This window comes from Symphodus melops, assembly GCF_947650265.1.
Source record: "Symphodus melops genome assembly, chromosome: 12".
Taxonomy (NCBI): Eukaryota; Metazoa; Chordata; class Actinopteri; order Labriformes; family Labridae; genus Symphodus; species Symphodus melops.
In genome coordinates, this window is record NC_136702.1 from 3,040,840 (window position 1) to 3,067,735 (window position 26,896).

General features: G+C 42.7%; 1 protein-coding gene across 9 annotated transcripts in view; it reads right to left on the reverse strand.

Moving 5' to 3' along the window:
- Positions 1 to 3,972: 3,972 nt before the first annotated feature.
- The window catches only part of LOC306833077 (mitogen-activated protein kinase kinase kinase kinase 4-like), a 78,586-nt gene continuing 55,662 nt past the window's right edge, over positions 3,973 to 26,896 (reverse strand). Inside the window, exons 15-32 of one of the 9 annotated variants that reach the window (XM_079358139.1) lie at positions 25,679 to 26,008; positions 24,400 to 24,555; positions 20,218 to 20,493; positions 18,574 to 18,683; positions 17,112 to 17,266; positions 16,862 to 16,959; positions 16,082 to 16,260; positions 15,875 to 15,992; positions 14,771 to 15,115; positions 13,708 to 13,822; positions 12,792 to 12,980; positions 11,938 to 12,081; positions 9,623 to 9,757; positions 7,649 to 7,749; positions 7,170 to 7,319; positions 6,875 to 7,034; positions 6,166 to 6,305; positions 3,973 to 5,280 (exon numbers count right to left, since the gene is read on the reverse strand). In XM_079358139.1, the coding sequence (XP_079214265.1) occupies positions 5,197 to 5,280; positions 6,166 to 6,305; positions 6,875 to 7,034; positions 7,170 to 7,319; positions 7,649 to 7,749; positions 9,623 to 9,757; positions 11,938 to 12,081; positions 12,792 to 12,980; positions 13,708 to 13,822; positions 14,771 to 15,115; positions 15,875 to 15,992; positions 16,082 to 16,260; positions 16,862 to 16,959; positions 17,112 to 17,266; positions 18,574 to 18,683; positions 20,218 to 20,493; positions 24,400 to 24,555; positions 25,679 to 26,008 (2,985 nt within the window). In that variant the 3' untranslated portion in view covers positions 3,973 to 5,196. The remainder of the gene's footprint in view (positions 5,281 to 6,165; positions 6,306 to 6,874; positions 7,035 to 7,169; positions 7,320 to 7,648; positions 7,750 to 9,622; positions 9,758 to 11,937; positions 12,082 to 12,791; positions 12,981 to 13,707; positions 13,823 to 14,770; positions 15,116 to 15,874; positions 15,993 to 16,081; positions 16,261 to 16,861; positions 16,960 to 17,111; positions 17,267 to 18,573; positions 18,684 to 20,217; positions 20,494 to 24,399; positions 24,556 to 25,678; positions 26,009 to 26,896) is intronic. The other 8 variants (XM_079358140.1, XM_079358144.1, XM_079358141.1 and 5 more) reach the window with 8 other exon arrangements.

The following is a 26,896-nucleotide window of genomic DNA, read 5'->3' on the forward strand; positions in this document are numbered from 1 at the left end:
CTCCGTGATGCAAGCAGTATTGTCCAAATTGGTTGTCATGGAGACAAGAAGAAGAAGAAGAAGAAGGAGAAGAAGAAGAAGAAGAAGAAGAAGGAGAAGGAGAAGAAGAAGAAGAAGAAGAAGAAGAAGAAGAAGACATGCCCACACACTTGCTCAAGTCCACAACTATCTTTATTGGCTCACAACATTTCGACCATATGGTCCTCTCCAGGTGATAACAACAATAACAATGTTTAGTATGAGCAGCCTGCGTCATAGAAACAATGAGGTAACTAAAGTCAGAGCGTTGGTTTAGCTTCTGCACCAATTTCCTTCCCATATTTGTTGAACACGATATCTTAAGAATGTCTGGAGGAAATATCTTGTTGGATAAAGGTCATTAATCCCATCGAATATTTATACGCCTAAAAAGTGTCCATCTTTTTCTACCTCGAAGTCAAAACAAGTCGCACCTTATTTGCAGGTGACATCTTGAACTTTGATTTATTCCTATTATAAGATCATTATCTGGTCTTTGATCTTATAAGGCTTCCTACTTCCTCCCATGTTTGCTGAGGATGATGATGATGATGACATTGTATTATCACAGCATGTCAATGATCATGCTTCTTGTCTGAGCTTCCGCGTTTCATCTGATGTTGCGAAGCAGATTTTTATCACAACAGTCCCATTGAATCAATAAGCAGGAAAAACAGGCCTAACAAATCAGACGTCAACATAATGTCCTCAATACTTAATAGATGTAGGTCAAAAGGTGACTGAGAAAGAACATAATGTTTATTGAACTAAGGAGTCGGTCATTGAGAAAGCAGGAGGTGTTGCATCTTTTGGGAATTCTCCAAACTGCTTCATTATCTGTGATATCCTGATACTGAATGGACAGATACGTGAACATTTCCACGGACCTGCTGTGTTGCTCACCTGCCAGAGACTCAGCATGGACGATTATCACACTGTAAGGCCACCAGAGAGACTTAAAGACGGACAGTTGCACGTCTTTTTTTTTTTTTTTTTTTTTTTTTTTTTTGAAGGCATCATCAAATCGAGGCGCAAAGATTGAAATGAAGCATTGTGGTGAAGCAGCAGTTCATTCACACAGATGAGCTCTAAAGAGAACACAAAGTGACGAGTGTGTCCTAAAGAGAGCAGCTCCCGCAGGAAACCTCACAGAACATAAATGCCATTATTTCGTCACCAAATTCAAGGCCACATGAGTTCAGCAAGAGTAGTTTGTAAAACCAAAGTTTGAGTTTAAATGTGCATTACACTCATTTCATTAATTTTAATTAACAAGAATACATTTATTCTAAGAATGCCCCGCTGCTGAACGATTATTTTTTGGTCAAATTTAAACAAGTGATTGTACCCAACTCTAAAAAGCCTCTGCATGTTTCTAATAAGCTCCGTGAGCAGAAGCGTGGAAACATTAAGATCAATGTTGGAGATGCTTTTTAAAAAAATGGAGAGAGGTTAGAGCAGAGGTCAGAGCTGGCTAAACACTGAAGCTTCAGAGTCATGTGACACGGCGATCTGCACGAGCATCGACTCCGCTCTCTCCAATGTTTTAAACTTGGACTGGAACTACTTATTTTAAACGCTGAGTGTCAAGAGTTTATCATATCGCTCCTTTGTGTGATTGAGTGCATTGTATTCATTGAAGGCGGGTAAAGATCTCTCTCTCTCTCTCTCACACGGACACCTTTGACGTGCTGGTGTGTTGTGCTGTACACAGTTTATGAACAAATGTCTGTTCGTACTAATAAAGGCCGTCTTACAAAAGACATCCTGAGAAAATCATACGATGCATTACTTCTCTTTTCAGCTGTAATGCTGCTCTGTGAGTGTGTGACTAATTCGACATCAATGCATTTTGAATGACAGGATGTCAGTTTAACAGTGTAACTTAGTGTTGTGTGAAGACTGCGGGTTTATACATGAACAAGCTTTTCTGAAGTACTGAAAGTTATTCATAAGAACCTGTTGAAATAGGCTCGAATGTGGAACTTGACGTGTTAGTGTTACCCAACGTGCGGCACAATGCGTCTCTTTCCTACACGTTTGCTTTGCCTGTTTAAAGAAGAAAATGCAGCCGTTTTTCTTTGGAGACAAATGACACAATCTTCCTTAAAATTTCTTTTAAAGTTTATTCAAAGAAAAAGAAACCTTCAGGAAATACACGACTTCCTGTCATACACAGAGAGGACATAAGTTAGAGTAGCATGGCAGAAACAGCAGAGGAAAAACACGTTGCCTCACATCCAAGCCTGCAGGTAACGTTACTGCAATGTTTCCACGTCGAAGCAGCACGATGTGAATACCTGAAATGAACAGCAGGTGTGTTCTTGATTGTTTTGTAAGTAGGTTATTTACGAGTAAGGGGGAGATGACAGAAAAAAAAAAATGAAAATATCCAATGAAAACCGGGCTCAGAGAAGAAAAAAAGAATTAAAGACGCATTAAACATAAATACTGTGATGCACATTAGTGTAACAAAAAAATTGTCTCTGTAAACATTTTCTCCACCTAAGGTCAGCATAATAATATTAAACCACCGCAGTCGCATATTTACGTGTACATAGACTTACAGAAACAACAGAAACTATTGTTAAGCTTCTCGACTAGCTAGAAAACTTAAAAATACACAATGCTTCAAGTGATTTTTTTAAAAGGATTTCCTATTAGTGGTTTTCATAACATTAGGTTTACACTTTTATATGCGGCCCTCTTGGCACTTTTTCCAATGTGAGCAGACAAGCTGTTGCTTTTTCCTCATCAGATACAGACTTACGTATATCTCGTCCTTTTTTTTTTTTTCTTTCTTTTTTTCAGCCCATTAAGAATATCAATAATAACCACACGTTTTTATGAAGTCCACACAGCCACTCGTCAAGGCCTTGATGCAAGAAGAGACACACACTGGGCACCACTGCACACACAGACCTCAGACGACACGGCACTGTGGGGTCCAACGGGCTTGTCTGAAGGAGGAGAGGTTCGAGTCTGTGACCGGCAGTTACCTTATCACATGTTAACACAGGGCTCACGTGTGTGTAACTGGAAAACACATCCAAGGTAAACTTGTTTGTTACCCGATGAAGACATGTTTGGACAGAGCACAAACTGGACTCTCGTTTGTTCTGACTTTTTGGAGGAGAAAACAAAAAAACCTGGAGGAAAGTCCAGCTCGATAGATTTCCGATGCTGCAGTTTGGTGGGCAGTCTTTGACAAATAACAGCCGGAGCAGGAAGTAGGGAACACAATCAGGAATACTCCTTTCAGAAAAGCTGGGTTTCCATCTCCAGTTTCTCCCCACACGACTGAGTATAAAGTCAGTGTGGCGTTGCCTTGTGACGCTTTGTCACAATAGCTCAAGTCTGGGTGTTGAATTGATCAGGTTCACATCCTCATTTTTCATGGATGAAAGAGTGCCTGGACATGTGCTGGTAGAATTCGCAGGGTGCCAATAAACCCCCCCTCAGCTCTGAGCATTTCAAATGTCTCAACTGTAAATCGAACATCAAGGATTGATCACTTGTGACACGAAACAAAGCGGAAAAAAAACATCATCTCATGCCTTGGACCACCACACAGTAACAAGTCTTTCTACATTCTTGACATTGAGTGCATTGCATTCATACAAAACGGTTGAAAAGGAAAAAAGGAAGCAAGTTGAAACAATGAAAAGATAGAAAAAAAAACCCCGAACGGAACCTTCCAGAAAAACTCCTCTGCTTCAACTAACCTGCTGACAATACGTTTACCTCTCTGATACGTCGATGACACTCAACTCTCCCTCTGCACTCGCTAGCATACTCAACTTTCTTTTCTGTTTTATTACTCCGTTTACATATTTTATTTCTTATTTAACATCTCGTCTATTCACAGCAGTTCAAGTTTCTTGAGTTTAGGTCGTCATGTTTTTTTTTTTGTTTTATGGATGAGGGGGGAAAAACATGACCACTGACACTACCTGGAAGATAAAATGACATTTTATTGTACATAGACACCTTTATTTTATTTTACGGACCGCACCCACGTCAGCTCCTCCTCGCACTCCTGTGGGTTCAGAGTAAAAGCAAGCAAACTGAGGGGGTGGATGTGCGTAAATCTTAAAAAACAAGGTAAAAGACATGTTTACTCCACATAGTTACACTTATGTTCAAGGAATAATCATAATATAATAAGAGCAATAATTCAAAAAATACTATTCTTAAAGCCTTCTGCTTCAACGTCTCTTTCTCTCTCGATCGCCCCCCCCCCTCTTATTTTATAGCACCTGTCAGAACACAATACTTCCAACGACACACTCTCCCTCCTGTCGAGTCCCATCAATCACACTTACAGCTCAACCTCAAACGTTAGCCCCCTTTCAACCTGCCTGTAACGGTTACCGCTCACTTGCTCCACGTTTTTCTCTTTTTTTTTTTTACGTTTCCTCCCCGGCTGACCGCTCCGACCTCCAACCAGCATGTCAGCTGTAACTGGACCACACAGAAGTACATTTACACACACTACTGTAGCATTAATACAACATACTCCCAATCCCAGCAGCCCCTCGACACTCTCGTTAGAAAGGGCAGAGGGTGGGAACATGGGCTAACTTTCTTACAAGAGGCAGACCTGCAGAAGGTAGAAGCAGTAGTAGAAGTAGTAATATCGTGGTAGCAGTACGAATCCTCAAGCTTACTGACCAGCCAAGTAGCAGAGAGAAGATGCAGCAGTACAAAATGTTTCCCATCACGATCTGATCAGCGCCGTGACAAACCGGAGCAAAAGTAGTTTGCCCCCTTTTCCTGTCTTAGATTCACATTTCATTCCTTTCTTTCATACAATAATTAATCGCTGATTTCATTTTGTACTCGTGTCACTTCAGGCTTCTCAGTGGGCCACGACTGCGCGTCATAGCTGGTTGGTCGCTGCGTTGCAGACGGCGTCAGAGCTCAGTCGTGTGCTGAGGCTGCAGCTCCACAGTAAAGGTGCAGTCATTGTTGTCGACTGCTTCAGAGGGCTGCTAAGTCGTAGTTTGTTTTTTTTCCTTTTTTTTTTTTTTTTTTTTCCTTTTTCCAAATAATCTTTTGGTTGTCCGAGTGCTGACAAGACATCAACGGTGGGTTCTGAGATCCAGTGTTAGCGAGGGTGGAGGTTCAATGAGGAGGATGAGGAGAAGGAGGAGGAAGAGGACGAGGTGTGGACCTCTACCAGCTGAGCAGGTTGCTTCGGCCCAGCGTCATGAAGTAGACCTGGCTGGAGCCTCCAGATCGCACGGAGGCGAAGAACACCTGAGGAGGAGACGCACAGAAGGAGACTTAATGAACAAGCTACAAGTCGTTTATCTCCATAATAATCCTATGACGCTTTCGTAACACAGACCCTGACAACAGGAGGGAATCAAGTGGCAGCAACACTGAGGACAGGATCATTCTGATTCTTTAACTTTTAAAAATTACCACCAAAAAAAAGAAAAAAGAAAGAAAGAAAAAAAAAATCTGATTTTGGGAACCTTTCTAAATGTTTAAATCTATGTTTAATATATATTTCTGATAAATTGGGTCCCAGTAGAAATGTTGTTCTGAGAGCTGATGGTCCAAAAATAAAATAAAAAATTACTCATTTTTGAAATATTTGAAGCATGATTGATAATTTTTTTTTCTATAAAAACCCTGTTAGAAAACTTATACTGACTGGAAATGTCTTAGCCCAACAAACGTGATCATTAGATTACACAACAAAGGACTAAGAAGGGGCATCTTTACAAATATTTCCGAGAAGAGAACTCCTTCCTTTATGCACAAAGTCCTTAAAAGCTCAGATTATTTCCCACACGAGTCAGGCGAAAGTTTCACATCTTCAAGCTGCACGGTGGAGAGAAGGGAAACTCGAGCACTTTGAAGATACTTCCACAGCTGGCCGAGCCGAGCAAACAGAAAGTGAGCGTCAGACCTCGGGGGAGTTTTTCTGATAGTTTGACGATCGGTCTGAAAAATCTGTGCACATCTATTCGTTCTGGATGTTTAAAATGCTTCACAAAAACCACAATTGAAGGTGCAGACGCCCGTCTTTTATGTTAAACAAGCGTCTCTGTTGAGGCTTTGTGAGCCACTGGAATCTCGAAGTGGTTTCATGGACAGTAAGAGGCCCGATCAACATTTACATGGCTGGCTCACCTTGTCATTTCTTTCACAGAGGAACTTGAGTCTCTGGGCTCTCTTGTGCATAAAGACGCCGTCCAGATGGCCGGTCTCCACCGAGCGGATCTCTATGGCCTTCTCTCCCCAACCCATGATCTGGTTGGAACGGATGTAGGCTGCAAAGAGACGTTTTTTTTTAAAGTCAGCTGATGCGCGAACATTTAAAAAAAGAAAGAAACGTTTGAAGTCAAATAAAAAACCTAACTGAGTGTCACTGTCATGGTTTACACCGCGGTGACAGGACGAATAATCAACACGCAAGGCTGGTGCAGCTGAAATACAGTAACTACATGCTTATGTTAGTATCTGTTAGATAATTAGTAATCAGTGATCACTATGGCAACATGAAGCAGCTAATACATCGACGTCAACCAACAACTAGCCAAATAAATATTGAAGATGTGAGAATATAGCAACAAATCTGCCTTCATAAAAATAAGGTGAACGTGTTGATTCTACTATCGAAAAAAAATTCTTTAGCTCTTGTTTTGTTTTGTCTCTGGCTTAATGTTTCCAAACTTGAACCTCCAAGAGAAAATTCCAAGGATCCCAAGAAAGAATAGCTGCCCGACATAAATGATTGTTTGTGTTTAAATTTGTTTGTCTTTTCTGAAGCGCTCCATTCGTTTCCCTTTACGTCTGAAAACCCCGACATGACTGTGTGAAGTGTGTCACTTTGACTCACCCACTGAGGTGGGCATCTCGCCCCACTGCAGCACCACGTCCTTGGTTATTCGTCCGTAGGTGTTGACGTAAACGCCCTCGTCCTCGTAGCACACCAGCAGCTCGATGCCGTCCGTGTTGGGAAGGATGATGATGGCGTGAGACTGGATGTTGTTTTGGATCTACAGAACACAATGAGTCCTGTTGTCAAACGTCGTCATCGTCTCGATGGCACAAAACAGGAGATGAACTCGTTCAACAGAAAAGTGAGAGGTCACGCTTGGCTCTCAGATAAACACCAGCACGGTGTTCCTTACGTGTGTAGGCAGGTAGATGTCGTAGACAGCACCGGAGTCGACATCCACAGCGTGGAAACCTGAACATGAGCCGTAGATGACCTTCAACCTCTGGCCTTCCTCCACAGTCAGGTCGACCAGCAGGGGCTTGTGCACCAGGTCCCCAAAAGACTGAAACACACGGCCACAAGAACATTTCCTCTCTTGTACGGTCAGCACAGCCTCAAACATGTTTGATTTCTTTTGTCTGTTTAACTTTTATTATTATGTTATTTATTAAGTGCTATATTAATAAAGTTGAGTCAAGTTTAGCAGTCAATATTTTTACCAGGCCAGAGATTATTGATACTGATAGTAAGCTGCACAAACAAGTATGTTTCATGAAAAAATGTATGTCTTCTTTTAAACCTTTGCATCAACATGCAGTTTGGATAATTATACACAATAAAACAGCAAAAGACAAGGCTAGCTAGCAAGCTAAGCTAGCTCCGCTGACTCACCTTAAAGGCCATGAACTTGTGGTAGGGTTTGGGGGCCCAGGCGTAGACCTCCACCGAATTCTTCAGAGCCAGAACTAAGAACTTGATCCTCTCGTATTTCACTGAGGAGTAAAAAGAAAAGAAAAAAAAAAAAACATAAGGAAGGAAACGGCATCGAGGTGGGAAGCCAGAATCAGCTTTTCCCTTTTTAAACCAAATCACTTCAAGTTTAAGTGGATGTTGGATTCATGGTCTGGGGAAGATCTCGTCGGTGAAAATGTTGCCCTGGTTTAATAAAATCGCCCAATTGGAGCTCCTGTTTCACCTGAACGAGCACATGGAAGTTTTCTCTCTTGGTCTGAAGTGATCCCAATAAAGCTCATCCTGCTCGGGAACAGATTTTGCCTTAATAAAACCTGTACCATCAACTGAAATGTATTTAGATGTACTTATACCATGCATAGTTTAAGTTGTCTTTTCAGTTCCCCCTCGTTAAGAAATCGACCTTGTGTTGAGTTTTTTATTGTTGAGAAATCAAAAAACGTGCATACATCCCTCGGTGGATGCGAAAAGCAAACCAGATCCCTCACACATAGAAGCTTCAGCTAGAAGGATTTATTGATAAGTGACGTTTGGAGTCAACATCATGCAGTCAGATGAAGAGCATGTTGGAAACGTTCCTCATCAGTAAATCCTTCAAACGAGAGCTTCTTGGCATGCAGGTCTTGTTTGCATTTTTTATTTCAGAATCCAAATTTAGTTGACACAAAACGTAAAAAAGGAAGTTTGACTTCTATCCACTTTGAGGTCTTTAATGTAACTTGGTTTAGTATTTCAAATTCGTGCACATCAAACAGCTTTGCTCGATCTGAAGAGGAGAGCGTCAGAAAGCTTTTCCACACACGACGATTCAATCCGTCGATTACTTTCCTGGACTTTCCAAGTGTTGGTTCAGCCTCTGCCAGCCTCGACTCCAAAAGAGTTTCACCACAAAACAGTTCAAACATGACTAAAACTTTGACAGGAAATGTAATTCATGAGCGACAGCTGTATTCAGTGGAGAGGGGTTTCCAACAGGAAGTGCTCGAGTCTGCTGGGTGCCACTGCCATAACCGAGGACATTCTGATTTTTAGACAGCACAGAGAATGAATCCACTCTGATGTCCTTAGTGGGACATTATTTAATCCAGGGTTTTCCTTCCCATCATTTCCCACACGTACATCAAACACGTGCACACACGTATGACCTGCGTCTTTAACGATTTGTAAAGTTTGCAAATAACAGTCTTTTCTTTTTCCTGTTGGAAACATCCACGCGTTGCAAAATTTAAATGATTATCTGACTAAATGCAATTTCAATCAAAAATCAACAAGGAATAAGGAATGAAAGATATTTGATATATAAACTAGATATACTTGATATTTGGATCTTTTCTCACAGATCCAACCGAACGACGTGATGTTTAGACTCTTAATCGTATCAAGGCTACAGGTTTCATATATCATTCCCTTGGTAACAGCAGAGGAACAATTCAGGTGAGATGACGTGCAATAAATGTTCCAAGCATTTCGTAACCTTTAGTGTTAAAACACTGAAGGTCCAGTGCACAAAGCTGTTCTGCGTGTTCTCTTGAGTCCACACTGGTTCCAATAGCCGAGAAATCCCCGTCTTAGTGTAACAGAGTTTAAATGCACAGTTTCTATCTCCATATCTTGTTTCTGCTTTTGTAAAAACTGGATGGCAGGTGAATTTTTCTGACGCATTTAAAATGGAGGCTTGATGCGGCCTCAGCTCCGCCTCTTTGTCTGTACGCCCAACATGTCCACGCCATTGCTGGGCTGACGTCACTGAGACTGAGTCCATGTTTCACACAGTCTGTGGTCCACTGGGTTGCAATTACCTGACCCATCCTCAGGTGTTCATCAAATGGACCTGTTGGCTGATTGCACTTTTTATGCCCATTATCTGAAACGGCTTGTAAATATGTAACTCACCGACTTTGTAGTGGACGGCGCCCTCCAGGTCTCCTACGGTGGTCCAGCCCTGTTTCTTCTCCACCTCAGGGTCGTTGTGCAGGATCTTGTTCCTCAGCCAGGACAGGTAGTACACACGGAGCTTGTTCTTCTTACCTGTGAGGGATCAAGAACTGGTCAAATCGATTTTCTGCACCGAAGATCTGAGAACATGCTCCAAGAATTAACTTCTTAAATCAAATCTAAACACTATTCTCTTCTCTCTGACACTGCAGACTAACACCCTCACCCTTAAGATGATATGATGTTTTTTGCAATATTTTGAGAAGTTGCTGATCGTGTGTGTTTGTGTGTGTGTGTGTGTGTGTTTGTGTGTGTGTGTGTGTGTGTGTGTGCGCGCACACACTCATAGTGTGGGTCAACCTGGGAAAGGGAAGTGTGACTGTATGCAAAAACCTGAAATATATTTGCAACCAGAACAACAATAAAAAAAGTCCCACCATGATTTACTAAGTGAAAGGTATGAAATAATAAAATCAAGGATTATATATCGAACTGTTTGTGGATGATTGGTGTTTTAATATTTGATATAAAATAAAGATTAAAAGTCGAATCGTTCAAAACAAATATTTGAGATTTGCTCCCACACAAGTCATTCATCATCTTCCAACCAACAGCACGTCTTGTCGAGGAGTTTACATCTTTACAAGTGAACTTATTTGATGTGTATTTTTTTATATTAGCATTTTTAAAAGGTTTAATCGCTAAAACATAAAGCTGTTTAATCTGTCGCCGATTTTCTCGATGGTACAGTTTTAAGTCTTTTTGCTGCATTGTTCTGCAACTACTGACAAACTCCGTGTAGTGCCTGAATCCAGGGTTATTTCCTGCTTCTCCAGGTTTGCTTTTAGCAGCTAGCAGTCGTCTCTGAACATAAAGCGTGCATTTTTTTGTATGAGCACCGAGGCAACCGTCCTGCTCTCCACCGCTACTGTAAACAGATGCAAACTTAGTCATGCAAACAACGACTAAAATTGATGAGAAAATACGAGGCATCCGGATGTGATCCGTGCAGCTTTACAGATGTCACGTCGGCCTTTCAAACAGAGAGGCGTTAAAACTTTCCATGATGTGCGTTTAAAACACGAACCACGCAGACGAGTTTTTACGGAAGGAAATCGACGTGTGAAGATCTGCGGCGTTTACTTCCATCATGGAAAGCTCAAGAATGTGTCAGCGTTACTTAATCTATACACACACACACACACACACACACACATGCGTGACAGGGCCCCCGACAAGCTGAGATTTACTCAACATCCGATTAGTTCATAATATCTGTTGTGACACTTATGTCTGCATGCTGTGTGTGTGTGTGTGTGTTTGTGTGTGTGTGTGTGTGTGTTTGTTTGTGTGCGTCTCTCTATACGAATGTGTGTGAGAGAGAGAGAACTTAAGAAATAGGAGAAGTATGAACATGGATGTGCTTTCAGTCTGAGAAATCTTGACTCTTGAGTGTGTGTCTGAAAATATTTATGCAACAACGGACTGGTCTGATAAAAAAGGTAGCATGTAGCAGGATATATTGTGTGTTTGTGAGTGTAAGTGAGCACGAGCCTGGAGGGGAAGTTGACCAGACAAACACACACACACACACACAAGCTTGAGAGGGACAGTGCTTAATGAACTAAATAAGCAGCGTAAACAAGAAGTGAAACTCATCTTTAATCTCTTCTTTGCCTCACAGTTCCCAGTTTCAATGTGACCTCAATGTTCAATAAACATTGAAAAGCACGAGTATTCACGTGTGCTGTGTGCATCCATGTGTTTGGTGTCAGTTGATCTCATTCCTGAAGTCTTCATCCTGAATGCATTTTATATGACTGTAGTCCATGCATGAGTGTGTCTCTTTGTGTGTGTGTGTGTGTGTGTGTGTCTCAGTACAGACATATACATACATACATAACTCGTATATACAGACTTAAAAGAGATGAACTGAGATGAAGTTGATTCATCTGTTTTGCTTGTATTGGTGTCAGCCTTGTGTGTGTGTGTGTGTGTAGGTGTGTTTGTGTGTGTGTGTGTGTGTGTGTGAGTGTGTGTGTGTGTGTGGGGGGGGGGCAGTGTTGATATTACTATGTTGACAGTGTGTGATGTATCTTACCTCTGGGAGTGTTTTGATTTAAGGGATGGTTATTGTTGATGGGACTAACGGGATGTCGGCTGGAACATCTGATTCATTCTCAGCAAACGTGTCCCATGTGGGGTGGCTCTCGTGAATGCCCACATATATATATACGTCACAAATATAAAATATTCTTCCTGTCATTCAGTACCTGATATAGTGACCAGGACGTTCAGCCCCTCCAGGACATCCATCTGCTGAAAGCGTCGTCGGCTGATCAGAGGGTAAACTTTCCCCTGACCGCTACGGTCCAACAGCATCAGACCGCTCTCTGTTCCCACGAGCAGGTTCACTCCTACACACACACACACACACACACACGCACGCACGCACGCAGGTATGAGAACACAAGCCAAGGACATGAACCAAAGCTGGAAATGAAGACTGCAGATTAGGCAGACTAGAAAGCAAGCAGCATCACAGGAGCACTACTGACACCTGGTGGTTGAGGATTTATCCGACCTCATTACTCGAACTTCTAGTGTTTCCATGTCTGCACATTCCAAGGTAAAAAAAAAAGAAGACTCATAGCAGTCAATGGTGTCAAAAAAAAATGTTGGGGGGGGGTTTATTTTGCAATAAGACAGTGGACAGAGTCAGAAGCTGGAGCATATGAGAGAGAGGGAGAGAGAGAGAGAGAGAGAGAGAAAGCGAGAGAGAGAGAGAGAGGGAGAGAAGGAGAGAGAGAGAGAGGGAGAGAGAGAGAGAGAGAGAGAGAGAGAGAGAGAGGGAGAGAGAGAGATAGAGATAGAGATAGAGGGGGGGGGGGGGGGGGAACAACATGGAAAGGAGTCACAGGTTGGATTTGAGCCTGGACCGTCCTCTCCAGGGCGCCTTGTAGGCTTGCTCTAATAGCTAGCTATCAGCCTAGCTTACATATACAGAAGGAAAGTCATGCTTGTTAATATTAGTGCTAATTTATCAAACCTATTGGGTCATTGAATAGGAAAAAAATATAGATAAAATGAGATAAAAATAAAACCATAAACTTGTCGTTTTTCTCACCCCACAGCGCAGCACACAGGATCTCAGAGTTGAACCTCTTCTTGTATTTACGGATCTCTGGCGTGTCGCTCTGAGGGCGAGTGTTCACCGGGTTCACGTTGACCACAGAGCCTTTTCGAGACGGGTCGGCCCTCAGCGCCTCTGCCAGCCGGGCGTCGTTGGCGTAGCCTAAAATGTCAAAGGGAAGGGCTTAGGAAGGATAGTGTAGGATGTAGAAGTTAGCGGGCAGGGTGGGGGTCAGTCACACGGTCAGAGGTTAGAAGAGGAAACACATCTCTCTCTTTTTTCTTCTGTTAATGATGAGTGCAGCACTGAAAGACTTAAATATCCATCTCCACTCTCTAATGTATACTAATCGATTTTAATGGTTCAACACGAGCTCAATGATCCGGTACAGTTTTCAGGATCGATAGCTGATTCCGAGCTGCATCAGGGGAGGTCAGTCCACGCTAACAAAACAGCTCTGAAAAAAATACGATCCTATAAAACTTTTCACAATCAGGATTTTGACGCTGTTGCTTTAAGGGGAACATTTTGGCTCAAAGCTTCATCTCCAAAAAAACGACTTCAGGCTTCAGGTAACTGAGACTTGAGTTTAGAGCAGGGAACAGGATCTATGGTCAGACTATTACTCCTTCAAAATAAAATACAATTCAAACCATTTCTATCTTGTGTGATGAAGATTGTACCCAGATATAAAAAGTAAAGAGGAATAAAGTGGATGCTGTTTTCACTTCTGATTTCCTAAAAGGTACAGGTCTTACTCCTGACGTGCGAGTGGAGAGTAGGTTGGATTGTTTTGTTTTCAAGCCCCTAAAAAAATTCCTTGTGATTCGGTAACTTTTAATATAAAGACCATTTGGTGATCAAAAACTCAACCTAGTACTTCAAACAGCCAGCAGGGGGCGGGACTTACCAACATTGTTGAGGGCGCTGCCGGTGGATGGAGAGACTTGGAGGAGGCGTGGGTCGATAAACGGAGTGAAGGAGGAAGAAGACTTGTGCTTCTGCATGTTGTTACTAGATTGGCTCTACAGGTGAGACAGAATAAGACTCAGTGGACGCAGAATATCATGAATTTGAAATTTGAAATTCTTGACAAATAAAACAAAAACATTCACAGAAAAGATGCAAACAGATAAGGACAAACGTAAAGTAGACAAAGCAGGCAAACTGAGGTTTATAAATGTGGTGCATGAACGTACAAAGGGCTTTCGGTTGGAGGGTCAAATGATAAACAGAACTGCAAAAACAAAGTTGTCGGATAAGACACAAGGAGTTCCGTCGACAAAAAGAACAAAAGGGAAACCAAAGATGCAGCTAAAAATAGTATTTCCATGGGAAGTATACTTGCCGTCGTGCTGCTAACTGCCCTGTTTGCTACGAGTTATAGTCTGGAGAATTTAAAACGATTAAAATGAGATTTACATGTTTGTGGGAAAGTGAGTCAATGAGCCTCAGAGGACACCGAGTCGGAATCAGATCACAAATAGAAAACTAACAGGGACAACAGGATGGGACAGCTGGAAATGGAAACAACTGGAAGAAAGATTTACTTTTCCTTCCAAACTTCATTTCAATTTTTTAAACATTATTCCTAAAAGACACTTCTTCGTCACCTTCTATTGGTTTGTTAGGTTAAGTTTTCTGGCAGTCAGTCAGTGGCTTCCCTCCTTTGCAACATGTTTTTCCACAAAAGAATTTTTTTTTTAAGTAATAAATCCAGTGAAATAAAAAAAGTTTTTTTTTTTTTTTTTTAATGGAATCTGTTTTGTCGCCCTCTAATGGTCGTAAGAAGTACTGCAGGTTAAAGGCGCTTGCTCGTTGGCTTCACTTTTTTTAAACTAAGAGGCCACGCCCTCTTCTCACAAAACAAACGATTAAAGGCTGCGATGATTCTAACTTCTTTTCATGGTCCAGGTCATATGAGCAGTAGAATCCATGAGCTGGTTTCAGTGATGGGTCTTGTGGGGACATACCTCCAAGAGGATGCCCAGCTTTTCCAGGGGACTCTGGGGAGACATGGTGGGGCTGGCAAGGCTTGAGGAGGAAGGGGAGTTGGATGCAGAGGAGGATGGGGAGGAATGGTGGCTCTGCTGGATCAGGTCTGGGAGATGGTGGATGCGGCCTGCAAAGCCGTTCCTGTCCGAGTGCTGTGTGGGGTGATGGTGGTGATGGTGATGATGATGGTGGGGGCTTGGGGTTTGGTGGATGAGGCCCGGGCCTGGCATTGACCCAGGACTCGGGGCAAAGCCTGTGATCAGACCCGAGGTCTGGGTTTGGCCCGGACCTGGGCCCGGGCGCTTTCTGTTGTCACCTGCACTCTGGAAGTAGAAAGAGGGGTACACGACTTTGGGTCTAGATGTGTTCCTGATGAGTTCAGGGGGCGGGAAGGTGTTAGCTAGAGCAAAGGGCAACCTACAGTGGATATGCTACAGGTGTGAAGAAAACTCTGGTTAGTGATTTAGAAAGATACCCTCTAAGACTTCCTGTTCTTTTATTAGTATTAGAGAAAAGCAAAAATGCCCTTTGTCACTTTTTTCCCACCAAGTGAGTACTGGCTCATTTCTCCCAACTGTGCTGTGATTGGTTGGAACCAATGTGTGGTGATACAGGATCTGCCTGATGATGTCACGTGTGAAACAAACTCATTTCTTTATGCGGCTCTCAGACTAAGGCACCGTGACTAAGAGGTGAAGTTTAGGGGAAAAAGAAATCATGGTTGTGTTGAAAACAAAAAAGGAAACTAAAAACGGCTTTTATACAGACGTCTGCTGTGAAAAAGACAAAGACGTCAACGCTTTGGCAACGTGATGAAGAGCAATAAGATTAGAGTAAGAATAAGGCAGAACTCAATGTTGATGTTGATAGCTATGAAACTTCACTGATCTTCATTTTGTTTTGACTGAGCGGCTCCAAACATCAACAAAGAGTGAGAGGAGAGGAGACATGCAGCATAACATCACAACAAATGGAGAAAAAATAAAATAAAAAAAACATCTGGGGTATGAATGAACAAAATGCACAACAGACAAAACTGAAGATATGTAGTCATGACTTCCTGTTTCCTTCACAGCCAGTACCTGTCTGACGATCAGCGTGCTGTCTTTGCAGGGCGTCGAGCCTGCATCGCTCTCGCCTTCATCATGAACAATCATCGTTTTCACCGACTCCGTCTCTCCGTTACTCAACCTGGAAGAGCTTTGAAACAAAACGAACATTTGACTTGGGCTGAAATAATAACGGACGCGTTCTGTTGATGAGCGTTGAGGTTAGCGTCGTATACATACACAGCTCTGGAATCTTCTGGTCCCGAGGTCGACTCTTCTCCTCCCTCCTGGTCCACCTCTTCATCATCATCATCATCAGTGGTGTCTGAATCATCACTGGAGGATGAATAATCCGTCACCTTATTTGGGGGACGAACGTCATCCACTGCACGCAGCTCCTTAGCCAGAGCCGTGAGGTCCTGAAGGGGGAGGAAGGGTCAGATATTAGTTTATAGTGTGGCTTCTCTCCATCTGTCGAATTTTCTCCTTCATCAATCTGGGTATTTGAAGCAGGAAACGAAAAGCTGCGGGAGAGATAAAGAAAAGTTAAAGACAAAAAAAAGCAGCCAATGAGAAGCCAGCGTTAGAGCAGCAAAGCCGATAGATGACGAAGAAGAAGAGGAGGGTTAGCCGTCGTACAGCACAGCTGATGCTCCTCTGTAGGTAAGGTTAGTGGGTTAATTTGAACAATGAGACAATCAGAAGAGCTGTGAAGATGAAAAAAAAACCGGAAAGAAGAAAAAGTAAAGACTGCATTACGGTTAAAGAAGGCATGAGTCAAGATGGCGACCGCCCAGGCAGAAAGACCAGTGGAGAGAAAGGAAGCAGTTAGTGCAGCCAGTGAGTTCAGTCCCAACATGACACAGCTATTTCATAACCTATTACATCATTCGAAAGGAGGGTTAGCAGTTCAAATCAGGGAGAAGAGTCTCAACCAAAGCATCACACAGTCCAGCACTTCTAGGTCTGGATCTACTCTCACTATCCAGCTAAAGGTCTGGCTACTGCTCCGAGTCTCACCGCTGGTTTGCTCGGCCTGACCAAGTCCCTCCTCTCCTCTGGTTTTTTCCCAGCATTCTCTGGCCGCTGGAGGGGTGAGCCCTCTGATTTGGAGGATGCTGAAGGAGGTGGAGGTAAAAAAAGATCAGTATTTGGCGTAGCCCCCTTTCGATTACTTCAGCAAAGCTGTAAGCTAAAGTCTTGCTTCCGTTTTGACTGTCAGCCTCCTGCTTGTTTTATTTAAAGTGCTGATTTGTGTGTTTGGACTCACAGCGGGCCCTGAACCTCTCTCCAGAGCCGCAGTGAGAACCGGGCTGAGAGCTGGAGGTGCTGGAGCTGCTGGAGGAACTGGAGCCTCCGCTGCCGCTGTTCTGTCTGGGAACCAGTTTCTCCACTCGCTCCCACAGCAGCCGAGGCTCTGCAGCGCTGTACGGCCGACAGAGACGAGAGTCAGACAAGTCAGAGACGAAACCATCGATGGGAACACAGCTTCCACGTGGTGGGCTTTCTGTAGTGTGGATGCAGTTGCACTACTGTACTGTTGTCGGGTTTTTGTATTCTGACAGACACTCAACATGCTAGCTGATCATTTTTTGGGGGGCTGATATTCTACATCATAGCTTGACATTTTTTTGCATCAATTATCTTCTTGAAAAATAATCAGAAATGGTTAAGTCGTGAGAAAAAAAGGAAAAAATTTGAGTCTAAGCGCTGTTTATACTCGTGATATTTAAATAAATTTAAATACATGTTTTTTTTTCATTTCTCTTCACTTATAAATCTAAAACACAGGTGTGCATATCTCTAAGCTTATCAGTTTAAGATCAAACATTAACCCTTTGATACGCTAACTTTACATGAAGGCAACAGAGGCACACAGTGCACTCTGCTACGCTCCTTTAAATGTATCAAACTGACAATACAGACTGATAACAGACAACGTGGGTTAACATGAAAACTACATTCTTAGCTAATAAACTGTAACAGTCATTGAACATAAAACACAAATAAAGAATCTCATGTGGTTTGATGACACACACACACACACACACACAGGCACACGAGTAAATAAGCATCACGAGGTTAGACAGTTCGCACTATTACATAAATCCTCCCACATTACTCTGCAGACAAAGACTGGAGCAGCACAGGCGCAGTGACGCCGCCGAGTGCACCAAGTGTGTGTGTGTGTGTGTGTGTGTGTGTGTGTGTGTGTGTGAGATCCATCCCCTAACAAGGTGAATGTGTTTCCAGAGTCTTTGAAAAGTCTTTTTCATGATCCAGTTGAAAACAGCAGCCTGGTGTGGACGTGCGTCGCAGCACTCAGACTGCGTCTCCTGCAGGCTGTGAATGACTTGCTTTTACACGGTTGACATTGTGGACTTTTTACTTCACTAAGAACTCTTTTTTATCCTGAGCCCCTTCCATAAAATGTTCTGCGTAAACATTCAGTGGCTGCACTCGAGATAAGGGCGGCAGAGTCCCACAGGGAACGAGCCGAGGCCAAGTCGACTTCTGAAAATGTTTCCAGTCGTTTGTGTGTAATCAATGTATGGCATGAAGATGTATCAATAAGAAACATCCATTAACCCTTTAACTATTATCTCACATTTTATCTATTTATAACAGGGAAAGCTATTCCTTATTAAAGAATCCAATAGCCTTCCATTTAATCCACACATACATCAGCCACACACACACACACACACACACAGCTTGTTTCCTGTGTTTACCTGGCAGTGTTACGGTGCATAGCATGGCTGCTCTGCGAGGCGTTGCCATGGTGATGGGGTGAGTCTCGTCTAGACAACACCGGGGACCTTGATGTGGTCCTGACAGGAACCTTTTTTATCATAAAAGACAATGACGGGCTCACAGGTGAACACTTAAGTGCACCATAAAAGACATGAAAACAAATCAGAAACATTTCATTCGTCCTCCAGGGAAGGTTTGCAGACACGTCTCATAAACTCTGGTATCAACCTGATACCTCAGTAAACCTCTCAGGTAGAGGTTAACTCTTGAAGCTAAGTTAGCCAGTGACTTGTATTATTAAACATATGCATGTATGTTGTGTTTAGAATGTGGTAAAACTTCTTGTTGTCTCAACTCAAGTACTACAACAAGCATGATCATCAAATATGTTTAAAAGGAGAAACAACAGTCTGTCGATATCTTACACTAATCATAAAAGCTGAAATCTAATATGTGTGAGATTTAGAGGACTAAAGAACAAGACCTGCTTTCCTAAACTAAACACTTCTCCCCACTCATACTCATGCACCTCGAAACGACATGTCGCCCTCCGCTAACAAAACCCCTCATCATCCCTCCACACCAACACACCACTACACACCCCGGAGCGTCCCCGGAAAAAACAAAACTATCCCATATCGTCTAAGTCACATGTACCATTTAGTTCAGGCAAAGCAGAATAACAATAAGCATTGCAACAGTGACCTCCAGTTAAAGCAGCCAATACAACTACACAAGCAGCCGTTGTATTTTGCTTCTTTTTTTTTCTTATAGAAGTTTAAAGGGGAAAAAAAAGAAAGCTCATGTACTGCTATCTAAGAAGGGCCCAACATGCTTCTGTGTATTTAGATCATAATGATGCTTGTTCAAAACTAACTGCTGTATGCTGTATGTGTATGTTCTATACATTTAAGTCTGGACGGGTTTGGCAGCAGTTCATAACATTGGGTTTGTTTCTTCTGGTGGGCATCTAACTTTGGCTCCGTGGAGTAACTTTAAACTTTTGCGGGTGGTAACATATAGTTTCCTGTCTGCTCTAAACTTAGTGTCCAGGCTGTAATTCATTCAGGTGGAGAAGCTGTTTTTTCTAAATGCAGCGGTCTCTCTCTCTGTTTGCTGATTTTTTTCTGCTTCAGAAACTTTTTTTTTTGCAGTATGTCCTTTAGTGGTTGTACAGTCACAGGCTAATGAAAGCAAAATCAATACAAGCATCATCACAGTACCAAGTGATGGTTGATAACGAGGTCACAGACGGATTCTTGTGGTTAATGATAACAGTAAGCGACCTACGCATTGATGTAATCACACGGAGGGGGCGATGACTTCCTCTTTATCGTGATATTATGTACGTCAGGTGGAAGAGGTCGAGGAAAATATCAGATTTTTCCCATGAAATCTGAGGAAGAGTCTGAGTCTTTTTATGAAGAGAGACAGGATTTAAAGGATCCCATCAAATATTTCATTCTAAAATGTATGCTAAGCTAACGTGGCTGTTTTTGTCTGTGTGATAAAAAAAGGAAAATCCAATAGAAGAAGAATTAGTGACAGCATTAGGAACCAGGCAGAGAGTGGGAATCAGTTTAAGTCATGAAATGAAATCACTGCCAGTCTGCTGTCCTTACCCTGGGCGGGACATCCTGTGAAGGGGCTGGTTCATGGGGCGAGGGTCTAGTCTGGGGGTGGGGTTGTGGGTCAGTGCGTGCAGGCGTTGATGATGAGGAGGATGGTGATGAAGATGGGTGGTGATGGGTATCCTGGCTGTTGCGGAGGTGAAGGTTTTCAAAGCTAGGGGCGAGCGGCTCGGTGAAGGAGTGCGACCGCGACACGAGGGGCGGGGCGCTAGGAGAGGAGTTTGATGAGGTCATGTTGCTTTTTAGAGCAGCCAGATGGGAACGGACCTTATAAAACAACAAAAAACATGAGGGGGAGGAGGGGTCAGTCTGCATGCAGTTCACCATGACAAAGAAAAGGGCTTCAGGGGGTCTTTATGGGTTTGTTGGATCGGAGCCTTAAAGGGGCCTAGAAGTGTGCCTTGAGGAACCCCACAGCAGCCTTCATTATACAGCTCAGTAAAAACTTGAACACATCATATTTTTTTCTTTATGATTCTTTGTTTCACAAGTTCACGGATACAAGATAATAAAATAAAAGGTTCCAGTACTGACTTGTTAATCAATTATTTGAAATAAGAGAAGTATTTTCTGTCTTCTCAGGATTTTGAAACATTTTTTATTCTTCTTTTATTTTCTCAAATAATTAACTGCTTGTTGCCTCCTATATTATATTTTTATTTTCATGATAGCCAATTATGTGAAGTCCACCGGGTAAAGCAGAGAATAATGAGACATAACGCTGGTTCTCTTTTTAATTCCTGTAAGTGACGTGCTTTATTTCAAAGAGCGGTGCTGTACTTTTTTATTAATATCATCTTTGCAGCAGGCATGGAGGAAAATGTGCAGATTATAATTAAGTGCGAGATTTATAACCAAGCAAGTGAGGATCAGGGAGCCGTGTCTTTAATCTCCATCTGTGTATTTAACCTTGTGCTGCTGTCCCTTTAGGTTAATCTGACTGTTTAATTCAAAGTTGAGCCGAGCGCAGAGCGATGAAAGGTAGACATGTTACACGCTGCAGATGTGACTTTTATGTAAAAGCGACTCTGGCTTATCCTGACACAAGTCCGACTCACTAAACGAGACGTGCATCTTGAAGAGGATAGAGCAGGGTCATCTATTTTTAAACTCCAACAGTGATTTTCTATTTTGGTCCTCTGTGAGTTTGTTTTGATTAGTACGGATATTAGTACGATTGATATAACAGTGAGATAAATTAGAAGATAGTTTAAAACGTTGAATACAAGATACAAGTTGTATCAAGTCAATATCAACAGATCTGATTTACATTATTCGTTTGGCTCGAGCTCACGCAGAGATTTATTGAAATCAGCTGCTGTAGTTTTTAGCTGTGGGGGAAATCCTGAAGAAGCTTTCTGGCCTCAGTTGCACATTTTTGAGATGGCTCCAAACTCCAACAAAGCCCTTAAAGAACCCTTCTTTTTCTTTTCTTTTTTTATGCAATGGGAGAAAGAACAGCACTCACAAAAATAAAGTACACACACATGTTCTTGTTGTCACTGAGGCTGCACCTTCTTTGGGGTCAGAAAAGACGCCAGGAGGAGTTAAAAGTCAAATATTTGATTACAAGCTCCGGAAATATTTGAATACGTGAAAAGGTGCAGCCCAGCCAACAAAAGGTATCATGCTGTACTTTGAATTTAGAAGAGTTTCATGAAAAGAAAGAAAAAAAAAAAAAAAAGACAAAAGTGTAAAGCAGAGCGGTGAGCTGAGACGATCCTGAGATATAAAGTCTCATGTTTGACTTTAAAATACTTGAAAATGTAGTCAAGACATTGTGAAGAGAGATTTCCTCCAGATTATATTTTTTATATGAATTAGAAAAGACAAAATCGAAAAACGTTTCTCTGCAAAGCACTAAAAAAATTCTTCCAATTTAATTTTATAAAACATCACACCTAACTTCAAGACAATGAAAGGCCTTGATTTTAAACATAAGTGAAGTAAATTCATGTTCTTAGGTAACATGTTTATTCTTAGTTTAAATCTTGGAGAGAGAGTGATCTGCGTGATGTCTCGTCTCCCGTCCAGTTTTATTTCCTCAGTGTTCATAGCGTCATGATTGATGTCTTTGATTCTATAGGGAGACACTTTGAGTCTCAGGAGCTTTCAGCTTCACCACCTTTAACAAGCATGAAGACAAACAATATTAACAAGCCGTGATCTGAACCCCCGACACGCAAAACTGCTTTTAGACTAAAACGCTCGTGATGCTGGACAGTCCTCGTCTGTTCTTCGCTTCTTTCACCTCAAACATGAACATTAATGAAAAACATCAGCTACAGTAACTTACAGAATACCAACACTCTGCTTCACTATCGGTAACATACTGGAAGCTTCTTCCTCCACTTTCAACGCCTGACAACAACGACCCCTCTGAGTCAGTACATGATGGACGTGTAACACTGTTATTAAAACCACAAAGACTGACGTCGTCTTTTAACCTGATGACAAACGACTTAGATCGCAGCAGTGAATGACATCATCGGCCACATAACACAGCGTTACAGCATCCTCTTTGTATAATTAATCTGCGAGGCATATTCAGAACTGAGAGACAATTTAATGAACTGTGATTATTTACGCCGAGTGGTTCGAATGACGAACAGTGAATCCCAGTCGCTGACAAACTGAGTGCCTGTGATGCATTTTATCACCAGTGAACAATAAGGAGGAACAGAGTGCGGACACACAAAGCTCAATGATTGTGTTCATGTACAGAGAGGCTGAAATAGTTAAACATTCAGTGTAGTGGGACGACAACCTGTCAATCATGGGAGAAGGTGATATAATCGAGGCTGTAATCATTTCATTCAGACCACACAGAACTCATACCACTTATTTAAATGATTGATAGTGAAAGGAAACGCGGCGATCCCGGAGCTGGAACGATGACAGGGATCGTTGTCTCTGAACCTGAAAGAGTTCAGCTTAAGATTCAATCCGAGCACTCACATCTCACACATCTTAAAACAAAACAAAAAACACGGAAACATTACACAGCGAAGAGCAAGAGAGAAACCCCTTCAGTATCCTGGAACCACCTGAAAGAGAGAAGCTTAACCAAAGCTTATGATCTGACACAGGCAGCTTCCACTGATGGTACGAAAAGCTTTTGTCTTTTGTGGTTTAGAATAAACGGTGAGTAAGTGAGACAGTAAATGGAAGGAAATGAGCGAACGCACTCTGTAAGGCTGACAGCTTCCTCTGTGGCAGGTTTACAAAACACGCTTCATGGTCTTTCAGGTTCATTTTGTTTTTGATACGGCGCCTAGTGAAGAGTCTGAAAATGTTGTGTGACACAGGATCATAGTTTGAGTCTTCAAGAGAAATGATGTAGACTGATTTACTAACTGTATTCATTAAATATATGAAGTTGTATTTAAACTGAAAACTTAAAAAAAAAACATCCAACAGTTTGAGTTTCAACTCAGTTGGGACGCTGTGATTTTAGTGACTGTGTTACGGCCGACTGTGGCGTCGCCTCATGACGCCTCACAGCCGCTTTGTCTTGGCCAAAAAGTAGCAACTTGATGGTCGATGGATTGTACAGCGGCGGGCTCAAAGGGCTTTCCCGGGTCTTTGTCAAGAGCTGAAGTTAAAGGAAACATCCGAACAGCCAATCAGATTGATTCCTCACACCAGCTGTGCAGATTCAACGCGTCAACAATCAAGTCTGTAGCCACATATTGAAAACACAACAAGAGTGTTTGCAGCTCCAGAGGAACAGAAAGGTTAAGAAAAAAGAGAAAAAGTCTTTGGACAATTGAAAGTATGGAAAAGCTTCATTTGATATCCAAGCTAACATTTCACTGTATGTTTACTGTTTTGGTTTGAGGGCTTTCTGAATCATCTTTTCCACCACGTTACACGATCTATTCTCTTTGTTGTGGGCAAACCGATCAAGAGTTCAACAGAGGACATTCTTTTGTTCTTTTTTTCTACAAGTTAAATACATGAAAAATCCCTTAAAGTCAGTGACGGTCCCTGAGTCGAGCCGTTTAGTGACAACACAGCTGAATCCTGCGAGAGAGAGAAAAAAAGCCCCAGAGGACCGAGACATGTGACAAACGACAACTCCAAATGCTGCCTGTGTGCAGACGTTATGAGAATAAAGGAAGGGGGAATAATTGAACAGCAGGGAGAGGCGCTTCAGGATGTAATGGTTACCTGTGGTTCCACTGGCCGGTGCATGGCGGGCGCCTCAGACGGCGGGTTTCCGTTGGGATAAGAAGACTCGGAGCGCGGTGGAACCGGAGGCTGCTGTGGTTTGGTCTGAGCGGCCTGAGGAGAACCCTGGATGTTCTTCCGGTATCGCTCGTCAGCCTTTTGGAGGAGAGCGGAAGGCGGGACAAACGTTAGCGCTGGAGTGAGAGACGACGACAGGTGAACGTGAGTGAGGAGACAAACAGGAGGAAGGGGCACTACGGTTTGTTAGTTTCTCCCCCCGCAGAGCAAAGACGTTTTGGACGAGCTGTGAGAGAAAGTGGTCTGCTGATACAGGCTCACCAGCAGGAGCAACAGAGCGCTTCCTGAAGGGCAGCAGTGTTATTGTTGTCATTAGGTTGTCACATCACTGCTAGTAGGAGGACGGCATCAGGACCGGCGAGGAGAGTCATGCATTTTTCACGTAGAGGGAAAAACAATGACACTGAAACAGAGAGGTTAGGACACACACAGAGGGTCCAGACTCTGATTCACTTTCACTATCCAAGGCAAAAAAACCCAAGAACACCGTTACTATGAAAAAAGAAAAGAAACCATCCAAATCCATCATGGAGAGCAGAGGATTATTCAAGCAGTGTTTTTCTTTGCCATCAACTCCAAACCCATAAACTCATTTCCTCCCTTACCAGGTGTTAAAGGGCAACAAGCAGAGTATAGAGAGACAGGGATTCAAACCGAGCACTAATGAGGTGGCTAATTATGACAGCGGCTTCATTAATACAGCTGTGAAGGCAACAATGAAGTCGATTTAAGGAGCTGAAGAATCGTCGTTTACGGGAGCAAGCTTAGAACTGCAAATGTACAGTAAAGTGCTCAACCACTGACCGCGGCCTGTAAAAATGTGTCAGCACTTCACCATCAGTGCTCTTCCAGCTGAAGTGGACACACACATACACACACATCAGAGACCGTATTTGTTACTGAAGCTGTTTAAGAAGATAGAAAACACTTTACTTTGACTGTGACGGGAACAAGGCGGCGTTCTGCTCTTGGTCACTAAAGGTGTATTTGCAACATGGACCCGTTTCATTATTAGACTCGAAAGATTAGAAGTATTAATTGATTGTAGTCGTTAGCATTTTCTACAGAGCATCCCACACCAGCAGCTAGCCAATCACCATGAACATATCACACACCCCCAAAGCAGTGTGAGTGAGTGCACACAAGCAAGAGAAGCGTTCTACAGCGGTCAGTGTGACCGCAAAGAGCTGCAGGGGTTCACCTCTCTGATTGGCTCAGAGTTGGGGGCGGGACCTTGGAGGTCTGCAGCCGAAAGCTTGGGTTCCGCAGTTTTCTCCAGACTGTGACTCTGAGCAGATCTGGTCTGGTCAGAGTCAGCGCTCTGCAGTGGTTTTGTTGGCTCGGGCTCGGGGCTCTGCTCCAGGCTCTGTGAGGCTTTGCTGCTCTGCTGCTGAGCCGTTTTCTTACTGTCCAGGTTCTGGTTCTGGTTCTGGTTCTGCTGCAGTGACAACAGGTAGGCCTGCTCCTGCTGCAGCTGCTGCTGAAGCTTCTGGGCTTGACGCTGCTCCTCGAGCTCCCGCCATTTATACTCCTGAGTGCATGAAGGGTCACGTTTAACCAAAAAAAAAAAAAAAAACCTCAGAGGGCGACGCCGGGCAAGTCGTACCGATTTAACGACATTCACATTCAGCTGCTACTGTATAAATAATAGCTTCATTCAGATGACTACTCAGCAACTTGAATTCCCTCTGAGATCCAGAAAATTCAAACCAAAGCCCCACTGAGAGTTCATCATGTGAGGGCTTTATGAGCAAACTGGATTTTCTGGCTGTAAAGTGAAATCAGGAGTACAGAGGGAGTAGCACAGGCCTAAACTACTGCTGAGGGATCATTTGTCTCCAAGTGTTCAGGAGGCCAAGAGAACACAAGGTTTCTTAATCGTTTACACGTCCCACATTAAGAAACATGAAGCTGTTTCTTCAAAAAAAAAAAAAAAAAAAATTAAAAAAAAAAAAAGTATCAGAACATTTTCTACACTATGTGTCTTAATCAAACTAAACCGAAAGAATGAAACAACAGCAAACATTATATCCACTGTGTCCAGCTGCAGTTCAGTTGGAGCCAAAAATATTTAAACCTCCGAACTATTAAAACTGGAACGATGTTTACGAGTTTTGATCCTCGTGACGGTGAACAACGCCAGACGCTGTTTCTTTAATTGCCCAAACTGTAAAGCGAGATGTATAATGATTTTTAATCGGGCCAAAAAAAAAAAAAAAAAGAACCCCTTTAAAGCTTCTCTTACAGTTTCCGAGTGTAAAAGCCAATCATGACGATGTAGAGGAAACACGTTTTGAAACGGTGACTGTGGAGAAACTTGTGAGTGCAGCCAACGCGGGTGTGAAGCCTGGAAGTGGGAATACGACTGCTCATATCCTTTTATTATCGGAGTATCCTCTGATAGTCCCAGAGGACTTGA